This window comes from Delphinus delphis, chromosome 2 (genome assembly GCF_949987515.2).
Source record: "Delphinus delphis chromosome 2, mDelDel1.2, whole genome shotgun sequence".
Taxonomy (NCBI): domain Eukaryota; kingdom Metazoa; phylum Chordata; class Mammalia; order Artiodactyla; family Delphinidae; genus Delphinus; species Delphinus delphis.
In genome coordinates, this window is record NC_082684.1 from 77,004,749 (window position 1) to 77,016,290 (window position 11,542).

The 11,542-nt window shown below is 36.1% G+C and overlaps 1 protein-coding gene across 1 annotated transcript; it reads left to right on the top strand.

Annotated features, from left to right (window-relative positions):
• The first annotated feature begins 1,053 nt into the window (after positions 1 to 1,053).
• Positions 1,054 to 10,669, top strand: CCNB1IP1 (cyclin B1 interacting protein 1). Its single transcript, XM_060003535.1, has 4 exons — positions 1,054 to 1,121; positions 2,420 to 2,740; positions 7,571 to 7,904; positions 9,683 to 10,669. The coding sequence occupies exons 2-4, from the start codon at positions 2,444 to 2,446 to the stop codon at positions 9,883 to 9,885; spliced, it is 834 nt and encodes a 277-aa protein (XP_059859518.1). The 5' UTR covers positions 1,054 to 1,121; positions 2,420 to 2,443; the 3' UTR covers positions 9,886 to 10,669.
• The last annotated feature ends 873 nt before the right edge of the window (positions 10,670 to 11,542 follow it).

The following is an 11,542-nucleotide window of genomic DNA, read 5'->3' on the forward strand; positions in this document are numbered from 1 at the left end:
AACGAGCAGAAAGTTGTTTAATAGGATAGGTTTCTGTTTGAAGGAGAAAGGTTTAGTATACAGATTCACAACCCATAAAGGGGTTTGCAGGGCTTAGTGTCCATTGTGTTCCTGATTTATTGGGTTGTTTCTGTTACTAATTCATACTGTTTTCACATAATCTGGAAAGGTGGCGACAAAAGACCACCTTTAATTAAGGCATGTATCCTGAGGACCCCTCAAGCTCTTGGCTTAATTTCTAATATGAATTCTAATAGACTCATAGATTGAGCAGAAAGTCATACAGTATGCACAGAACAGAAAAAGTGACAGGTAACAGCATTAGGATAAAGCCAGTACAGATATTTAAACAATTACAAGCAGGTCCAGGAAAGCACACAGGCAGATGACCTCAAAACAGCTGTGACACCCGATCCTATCGCTTCGTTCCTAGAGCTGCAATGAATGTTCATAATGCAGACTCTGAATCAAGAAAAGTTCTTTAATATTATACAGAGGATGTGGAAAAGCTGGAAAGATGTCTATTTCAAGATGGATTAAAAAAAACGGCAGAATCTACCTCAACACAGAGGTGTTAGGTGTCAAATTATAGGTATCGTACAATTTTGGGGACTTTTCCCTTAAATACTTAGAAAGCCTTTGTTGCCCAGTCGGTACTCCCCAAATTTTCCCAGGACAAACACCTGCGGGTACTCAGAGGCTCTTAGCTTCTCAACTGTACGCACTCTGCTCTGACCTCAAATGTTAGGCCCATGACAGCTAGGATGTCACTCTTGTGCCAGTCGAGGGCTGAAAAGAGCACACGATGACAGTATCTGCGGGGCTCCCAAGTGGGAAACCTAGGCCAGGCCCAGTCAGATTCGCTCTCTGAGGGGCACGTACCCGGGGCGGGCGGCGGGGCGTGTGGTGGGGGGGGGGAACCGCCCACAGCGCGGGTGCCACAGCCCGGCGGGTCCCAGGATCCTGAGCGGCGGGAACCCGGGCGCTCAGCCCCCAGCAGGCTCCCGGGCGACTCCGCGCATGCGCCCTCAGACGTAGTGGCGACGTTCGTGGCGAATCGTCGCTCGTCGTGGAGTTGAGGAGGCAACGGCGTTTTCCCGCGCTTTTCCTGGGCGCCTCCGGTTAGATATTTTATTGGTATTAGTGTTGTTAGTATTTTCTCTTTCGAGCGCGGAAAGCGGGCTGCGAATTTGAAGTTTCCGTGAGTCTAACCCTCAAAACTTGGTCCTCGCTAACTTGGACAGCTCACTAAATTGGCTCTTTCTCCCACCTTGTGGAAAATTTGGAATTAGCTGCGCTTCTCGCTCTGCCTGAGAAGGGGCTCAGGTTCCAAACTGTTTCCATCTCTTCTGCTACCCCTCGGCATATTGCCCTGCCGGAGGGAAAATAGGCCTCATAACTCCGGCCGCCTGGTGCCTATACCTGTGGAGACACCCTCAGCTGGGGCATTTGGGGTAAAGGTGTCAGAGCATTCTTGTCCACCCCTATGACCAAGGCAACATTCTTGACGGAATTTATCAGTTCATAAATGTGACCATTTTCCCTTGGTGTATAATTGGTGTGTTACTATTATTTTATACAATATATGACTAATTTTGGTATATTCAGAATACTGCTGCCTAGTTTGGATTAGTAAAACTCCAGTAACAGTGAACACTATATTGAAAAATAACTTGTGTATTTACATGTTTTTACAAATGTTTGAAATAGAAGCGCAGCATTGAATAGTATTTATATTAATAGGTGAGTTGTTTAATTGGTGATAAAATCTGCTTTTACATAGATTTTCAGGCTTCATAATGTCAACTACTTGGATGACTTAGGTTAGTTTCCATTTAATACTATCAGATTACTACTCTTTTTTAGTCAAGGCAGCACAGGTAAAGAATCTGAGGAATCAGCATATATGAAAACCTAAAAACGTAACTTAAAATACTTTGCATTAAAGAATGCCTGAAATCAGTGCCTGGACTTTTATATCTTCCAAGTGTGAGAAGGGATACTAAAATATTCTAGCGAACTATGAATGGGTAATAAATTTGGATTTTTGTTTAGGTATTGAAGAATGGCAAAAAGCACTAATTTAATTTTTATTTATTTGTACTTTGTAAATGTTCCCAAACCGTTTTTTTCCATGAACATATATTTTTGACTTGTAAGTAAGATGTGGAACCACCTGTGTCTTTAACTTTTTCCTTAAAAAGTTTTTTCATGGCCTTGGTAGTGGTTTGCACAAAGAAGGAACCCAGTATTTTTGGGTGACTGAAATCAATATTATATATTTTTTATAATAAATACAAAAGCCTAATAAAAGGTACATTATTTTGTCTTAATAGAATAAAAACGTTTTACTTATCTATTTATTTAATTTTACTGCAATTTGACTTTTTCATTTACCCCTTTTTTGGATTCTTTTCAGCATCTGGAAACCTTATTATCTATTATGTCTTTGTGTGAAGACATGCTACTTTGTAACTATCGCAAGTGTCGCATCAAACTCTCTGGTTATGCATGGGTCACTGCCTGCTCTCATATATTCTGTGATCAGCATGGCAGTGGTGAGTTTAGTCGTTCACCAGCTATCTGCCCTGCCTGCAACAGTACTCTTTCTGGAAAGCTAGATATTGTCCGCACAGAACTCAGTCCATCAGAGGAATATAAAGCCATGGTATTGGCGGGACTTCGACCAGAGATTGTGTTGGACATTAGCTCCCGAGCACTGGCCTTCTGGACGTATCAGGTTAGTGCTTAGACTAGTTTCTCTGGAGGGTATGATTTGAGGCACATGTGAAAGCTTCTAATGTTTTTCCTTCACTGTGTTTGTATTTATTTTTTAATGTATGGAAAACTTTATTTTTAATAAATTTTCTTTTTTTCTAAAGTAATGTTTATTGTTGAAAATCCAAAAGGAAGAAAATAAAAACCATCCATAATTCCATCGCTCAGAGATAACCAGTGTTGATATATTTTTGTTTGTGTATTGCTAGACTTTTTCTTTTTTTGTGTGTTCTCTCTCTCTCTTTTTAAAATATTTATTTATTTACTTATTTGGCTACTCTGGGTCTTAGTTGCGGCACTCGGGATCTTCATTCCCGCATTCAGGATCTTCATTGCAGCATGCGGGATCTTTAGTTGTGGCATGCAGGCTCTTTAAGTTGTGGCATGTGGGATCTAATTCCCTGGGCCTGGGCCCCCTGCATTGGGAGTGTGGAGTCTTAACCGCTGGACCACCAGAGAAGTCCCTACTAGACTTTTTCTGCGTATAAATATATATATATATGTATATATATAGTCTATATATTTTGTATATAGGCAAAATAATATATTTTGTCTGTACAAAAATAGGGTAATACCACAGACACTGTTTCAGTGGCCAGGTAAATTGATAATATATTATGCCTGTTATGAGTATTTTATTAAATATTTAAAAATTAGCCATTCTATAATCATAATTTTAATGGTCATAATATATCATAATTTATTTCCATTATTAAAAAATGCTATGATGGGCCGTTATCATTAAATTCATATCCTTAATATTTTGCTAAGTTTAAGTTCCTGAAAGTGGATTTAAACATGTCAAAGTTTTAAAAATTGTAGTATTTTTAAGTTGCCCTCCAGTTAGATCATGTCAATTTGTGTTCCCTTAAGAAGTGTAGGAGGGTGCTTGTTCTCCATACTTTCTACTCACCAATTAGATATGGGCAAAATAGAATCTTATTGCTCTCTGAATATTCATTTCTTGGATGACTTTTAGATGAACACATTTTCTTGTATTTTTAATGTATTTTTCTTTTATTAATTGCCTGTTTCAGTTTGTTTTTTTAGTTGCTGTAGTTTTTTCCCTACTGATTTGAAAGAATTCTTTCTATACATATACTTAACTCAGATGTTGCTAGAAATTTTTTTTCCACTTATCTTTTATTAGTCTTCATTGATTTTTTTGACATACAGAAGTTTAAAATTTTTGTGTATTTGATGTAATTATAATTTTAATGATTGGATTGTATCATAATTTGTTTGTAAGTTATTTTAAAAAATGCTGTGATGAGCATTTTTATCTTCAAATTCACATACTTATTTCTTTCCCTTTTTGATTTCTGCCTTTGGCTCCTTCTTAGAAAGGCCTTCCTGTGGAGAACTTTTATCATGTCCTTGAGTATATTGTTATATCTTGTATATGCATTTATAATAATGCTTCTTAAAGGTTCTATTTGTCATCTGTCAAGTAAATATTATCATTATATTTTTCTAGGTAAGGTGTTCTTCTTACATGATCCTGTATCTTCTTATGCTTACCTTTGTTGTATTATTTATCCTGTATTGTAATTATTTATATATTTGTTCATCTTCTCTAGTTAGGAGAGCTCTTTAGGTCAAGTTTTGATTCCTGTATTTCTCTGGGTCCTCAGTGACCATCATTACTGGTCTTAAGTCTCAGTAAATACTTATTGACTGAATGAATAGACATTCTGTCTTAAAGTAGATTCCAATTTGGGGGGGTAGTATTGATTGAACATGAACATGTGGTATTGTTCTCATCTTTTCAGATGTGGTGGAAACCAGTGAATGAACTAGTAGCCAGAAATCATTTTTCTCTACTTCATTTATTCACTTTTTTTCCTATTAGTCATTCTCTCTCTCCCTCTCTCCCTCTCTCCCTCTCTCTCTCTCTCTCTCTCTCTCTCTCTCTCTATATATATATATATATATTCAACATATAGTTTTTTGAATGCCAGGAAACACTTATATCTCATGCACTATCTTAGGTGCTGGGTATACAGTAATGAACAATATATAAGGAGCTTCAAGGAGGCTACAGTTTAGTGGTGATAAAGATAAAGAAAAAACCCAAACATTTACAATACGTTTTTCATGCCGATAATGATAAGGGAAGTAGAAAGTGCTATGGGACCACACTATAGGGACAGGTAACCCAGACTTGGTAGAGTTACATCAAACTATATAGAATGGGCAAATTAAAAAATGGTTAAAAAAGAGTGGTCATATTTCACTTTCTGTCAATATTTAAAGGACAGTGAATCCAAAGATAAGCCAAAGTTGGTTTCTGTGTGTAGTAGTTGTCTATTGATGTATAACAAGTTTAGTGGCTTAAACAGCAAATTTAGTGGCCTAAAAACAACACATGTTTATTATCTCAGTTTCTGTGGATCAAGAGTCTACACATGGGGGCTTCCCTGGTGGCGCAGTGGTTGAGAGTCCGCCTGCCGATGCAGGGGACACGGGTTCGTGCCCCGGTCCGGGAAGATCCCACGTGCCGCGGAGCAGCTAGGCCCGTAAGCCATGGCCGCTGAGCCTGTGCGTCCGGAGACTGTGTTCCGCACCAGGAGAGGCCAAACAGTGAGGCCCGCGTACCGCAAAAAAAAAAAAAAAAAAAAAAAAGTAAAAATAAAAAAAAGAGTCTATGCATGGATTCTGCTCAGGGTCTCACAAGGCTGCAGTCGAGGTGTTGACAAGGGCTGCAGTTTCATCTGAATCTTGACTGGAGAAGGATCTGCTTTGAAGCTCATGTGGTTGTTGGCGGCATTCACTTTCTAATGAACTATCAGACTGAGGGCCTGTTTTTATTCTCTTTAATGGACTTTATTTATAAAGCAGTTTTAGGTTCACAGCAAATTTGAGAGGAATGTGCAGAGTTTTCCTATATGCCCTGTCCCCATACATGCACAGCCTCCCCGTTATCAACATCCCCCACCAGAGTGGTACATTTGTTACAAATGATGAACTTACATTGACACATCACTATCACCCACCAAAGTCCATTGTTTATATTAGGATTCTCTCTTTGGGTTGTACATTCCATGAGTTTGGACAAATATATAATGATGTGTATGCAGTATGACAGTGTCATACAGAGTAGTTTCACGGCCCTAAAAATCCTCTGTGCACCACCTATTCATCTCTCCTTAACACCAACTCCTGGCAACCACTGATAATTTTACTGTCTCCACAGTTTTGCCTTTTCCAGACTGTCATATAATTGGAATAATACAGTTTGTAACCTTTTCATATTGGCTTCTTTCACTTAACTAATATGAGTTTGTTTCCTCCATGTTTTTTCATGGCTTGATAGTGTTCATTTCTTTTTAGTGTTGAATTTTATTCCATTGTTAGATTTATCCATTCACCTGCTAAAGGACATCTTGATTGCTTCCATCTTTTGGTAATTATGAATAAAACTGCTACACATATCTGTATGCAGAACATATATTTTCAGCTCCTTTGGGTAAATACTAAAGAGCACAATTGCTGGATTGTATGGCAAGAGTATGTTTACTTTTGTAAGAAACTGCCGAACTATCTTCCTAAGTGGTGATAACATTTTGCATTCCTACTAGCAATGAAAGAGTTCCTTTTGCTGTACATCTTGACAGCATTTGGGGTTGTTAGTGTTCTGAATTTGTGTCATTCTAATAGGTATGTAGTCGTATCTCATTGTTTTAATTTACATTTCCCTGATTACATATGATGTGGAGCATCTTTTCATACACTTTTTTGTCATCGGTATATATTCTTCGGTGAAGTGTTTATTAAGGTCTTTGGCCCATTTTATAAAATTGGGTTGTTTTCTTATTGTTGAGTTTTAAGAGTTCTTAATCAGATGTGTCTTTTGAAAATATTTTGGACATATCTTACCAGATGTGTCTTTTGCAAATATTTTCTCTTAGTCTGTGGCTTGTCTTCTTATTCTCTTGACATTGTCTTTTGCAGAACAGAAATTTTTAATTTTAATGAAGTCTAGCTTGTCAGTTATTTCTTTTATAGATTGTGCCTTTGGTATTTTATCTAAAAAGTCACCACCAAACCCAAGGTCATTTAGATTTTCTCCTATGTTAACTTATAGGAATTTTATAGTTTTGGTGTTTTACATTTAGATATGTAATCAGTTTCGAGTTAATTTTTGTGAAGGTTGTAAAGTCTATACTTAAAGTCACTGTGACCTCAATATTTTGCTGGCTATTGCCCAGAGGCTGCTCTTAGTTACTTGCCTGTTGGCCTTTCCAATTCGGCCTCTTGCTTCCACAAATCCAGCAAGAGAGAGAGTGTGCTAGTAAGACAAACCTTATATTCTTATGTAATGTACTGATGAAGCCATATCCTGTCATTTTTCCTGTATTCTAATCACAGGTCCTGTCCACACTCAGGGGGAGGATATAAGTACTAGGAGGCAGGGATAATTGGGGGCGGGCTATCTTATATAATCTGTTATCCACACTATGGATTACTTGAAATATAGTATTATATATTAGAAACCTTTGAGCTACGTGTCACTTGTTAAGGTTAAACAAATACCTTTCGGTGGTCTGTAGTGGTTTGAGAATATTCCTCCAGATTTTTTTTCTATGCATTTAGTGACATGGCGTATTATTTTCTATAATAACCATCCTATTGTACATCCTAATTGCTTCTTAACCTGGTTCTAAACTTTAAAGTAATAACATCTCAGTATGTGTGTCTTTCTTTTCTTTCTGTGTTTGTATCAATATAAAGTTAAAATATACAACTTTGCATTTATTACCTTAAATCTTTCTTTTCTGTCTTGGGACAGGTACACCAGGAGCGTCTCTATCAAGAATACAATTTCAGCAAGGCTGAGGGCCATCTGAAACAGTTGGAGAAGATATATACTCAGCAAATACAGAGCAAGGATATAGAATTGACCTCTATGAAAGGGGAGGTCACCTCCATGAAGAAAGTGCTAGAAGAATACAAGAAAAAGTTCACTGACATCTCTGAGAAACTTATGGAGAGAAATCGCCAGTATCAAAAGCTCCAAGGCCTCTATGATAGCCTTAGGCTACGAAATATCACTATTGCTAACCAAGATGGTACCCTTGAACCATCTATGATTGCACAGTCTGGTGTTTTTGGCTTCCCATTAGGTAAGAAATGACATGTAATATCCAATATCTGTTCTTTAAATCAGTGATTTTTCACACTGTGCCTTGCATAATTCCAAGCAGTTAGTGGAGACTCCAGAGACCTGGAGTAGTAGTAGGCTCTAAGTTCTTCATCTGCATGTCAACCTGCCCATCATTACTTTTATCGATTTTATTTGCTTACATTTAAGTTATATCTTCAATTTATTTGAACAGAGTAAATAATTCTAAAATTAAAGTTGCAAATTGCCACTTCAAATGAAAAGCTATTTAGTTGCAGTAATAATAATAATATTAGCTGACATTTAATGATTCCTTACTAAGTGCTAGAGACTATTATAACTTTACATGTATTTGTGTTATTTTCAAAACTTTATGAGGTAGGTGTTATTATCATCACTCTATTTTAGAGATGAGAAAACTGAGGAACATAAAGTTTAAGTAAATTGGTCAAGGTCACAGAGCTATCGTCAGAGCCCACACTCTTAAGTATTTGCTATCCTCTGAGAAGGCCAAGTTTTAGTTTCTTTCACGTGACAATACTGACTGTACAGTTCTTAAGTTACTGTCGGTTGTTTGGTTTGTTTGTTCTTCTGTTTATTCATTCATACATTCATCAAATATTTACCAAACATGATTCATGTGCCAGGCTACTAGGCATAATCTTAGGCAATGAAGATATAAGGATTATCCAGATAGGATTCCTGCCCCATGGAAATGTACAGTCTAGCTTTTCTGCTTATTAGATGCCTTGTCAGATGCAATGAATCTCATATCTCTTCCTGAGTTCTCCCCTTTATACTACTCTTGATATAACAGAATCCAATAGTTTTTACTATGCTATTAATAAATTTTGGCACACAAAAAAATAAAAATCTTGAGCTGGATTTTTATAAAACCTCATTTTTTGAATTTTATTGTGGGGGAGGAGACGATGTCCCAGAAAAGGCATGAAGTAATGAGATGAAAAATATCAGATATGAGAATCGAAACAAAAATAAGTTTCTTCTTAATTTTCAGTTAATCATATAATTTAGTCAATCAAAGTATTATTGTTTGTGGGCATTATAGGTGTTCCTAGTTTTTCCTTGTCACGATCCACATTTATTTCAATTTCTTTCATTTTCACCAGTTCTTACCTGTTCCTCTTTTTGTGCACACTTACCTTTTTAATACTTTTACCTCTTGCTACCATTGTTGGCTTGAAGCAGATCTAGTCAGCATTCTCCTTTAGTTATGTAACTAAAGCCAAGGATGCGTTCAGTGGAAGTTGTTAAATGCTTATTTTATTAGATCTATTGTACAATTTTTCTTAAGGCTATTCTAATTGATCTCGGGTCATAAATATGTGCCAGGTTTTCATGGTTGTCATATGTTTTCCAGAGTGTTTATGGAAATCCTAAAAAAAGATTTGTTCTTAAACAAAAGTTTACACACACACACGAATACATATGTTATTCCTTTGATATAGATTAATAGATAATGAATGAAATTGTGGTACTATAAATTCTAGCTCTACTAAAGTATTTCATTGCGTTAAATTACTTTTGGTGATGAGATAATGGCTATCATTGGAAACTGCACACAGAAGAAGGTATGGTATATATACTGTGGTCAGGGGAGGGGACCGTCATAGTCCTTTTCTTTATCCAAGCTTTATGTTTTATCCATCTCATAGGAGTTGAGTTCTGTTACAATATTTATTGAATGACTTTGTCTTTTTGTTCCAAAAGGTCTGTAAGGAAATAGATGCTTAAGTTCTTCCCTTATTTTTCTCCTAGGGAACAACTCCAGGTTTCCTTTGGACAGTACACCAGTTCGAAATCGGGGTGGTGGAGATGGAGATTTTCAGTTCAGACCATTTTTTGTGGGTTCTCCCACAGCACCTGAACCCACCAACAGCTTTTTTAGTTTTGCCTCCCCAAGTAATGAATTAGAGCAGCAGCAAGTCTCTAGCAGGGCCTTTAAAGTAAAAAGAATTTAGTTCACCTTACAGAATGTTTCTCTGTTTACTTTCAGTGATTTCATTTAGTAAATAATCTTTGTTTTAGATAGGAGTCACCACCCTCTCTGTGTTTGTATTGAGTCTTCGAAGTTGTCTTCACATTTTCAACTTATAAGAGATTCAGTGGCAGTGGTGGGTGGCTTTAGAATCAGGTTTCCTTTTCTGTTTCTATTCTTTAAGGTGTAAGCGTTTTATTAAACTCAATTTTAGGGTGAACTGTTGAGTTTTCACTGGTAGTGAAAAGCTTACAGTATTATTGGGTGTTTTGTAGATCACCATTTGTTTCTGTCTGGGGTATTTCTGAATAGGCCATGTTTTTAAACATACTATATAAGCACCTATGTTATATGGCTACATGTCACTTTGGGTTCTGGTATTTATACATACATGTATATGTATGTTCCTTTACATTGTTTTTTTGCTGCATTTGGCAGTATGTTTATGTGAAGATTTTGGTTTCAGGAAATAGTGAGTGAGCCTGTAGCTTGTTACTTGGGTGTGTACATTTATTTGTATATATTTAATGTATTTGCCCTTGTATTAACTTGTTTGGAGGTATGCTCATGTCAGTGAATGAAGGTACAATTTGATGCATGTATGTTTAGTTCCTATTTCTATTTAAAAATAATTCACATTGATAAAGTTATTTTGTAAAGTTGACTTTTTGGCATTTATTTTAGAATAAAATTACTTTCTTTACCCTTTTGCTAGCTGTTGCCCTGGGTCTACTTATTTAGAAATGCACTTCTACTGCAGAAAACTTACCAATGTGTTGTTGATCTCAAGAGATTATACTAATTAAAATACTTTTAACGATTTATTCCTTGTTTTTCTTTATTAAATAGTGATCATTTCTGACTACTATCACAGGAAACTTATTTAAAATGTAGAGCCAAGAAAGAAATTTGAAGGACACTTTCAGTAACTTTACATCCTATTAGAGGCAAGACTTGAAAGTATACTGGTTGGGAGGAAGAAGATCAAGGTTCCAGTTTTTTTTTTTTTCCATTTGTTAGTTGTGCAAGTTTGAGTTTAAATTTCCTGGGCCTTTGTTTCTACATCTGTAAAGTGAGGGATTGAATTAAATTATCCTTACAGCCTTTTCTACCTCTTAGATTTTATGATTTATTGTTACTGGTTTGGGAGGAACTACAATGGAATTACCCTAAATTCCAAATTCCATTGTTTTTTAGGTAATAAAAGTCATACTGAAATCATTTGAGGATATTTTATATTTAGTTATTGCAGAAAGGCAAGTGAATGCCCTTGCTTTACATAATTTAATAGCAAGCAAGTAATGTTTTCTTCTTTAGGGGTATAGAATATAAAATCTCTTCAAAACTATTTTTTACTGAACCCCAAAGTTAAAATGGTGTCTGAGAAAGAGGATGAAAAAAATCTTGACTTAAAAGCTTAAAAACATTTTTCCCTATTTCATTGCTAATTACACAGATTTTATAGATTGCAAAGTTTTTTCTGCCCTATGAAGTTTTAAATTTTGTTAAAAAATGATTTGAAGAAATAATTTTTGTACATTCATGAGTTCTGCCCTGAATCTTTGCTTCTTCCTTTGTTAGGTTCACAGAATCAGTTTGAAGTGTGAGTAAGCTATAATTAAAACTAAAAGGTAAAGAAA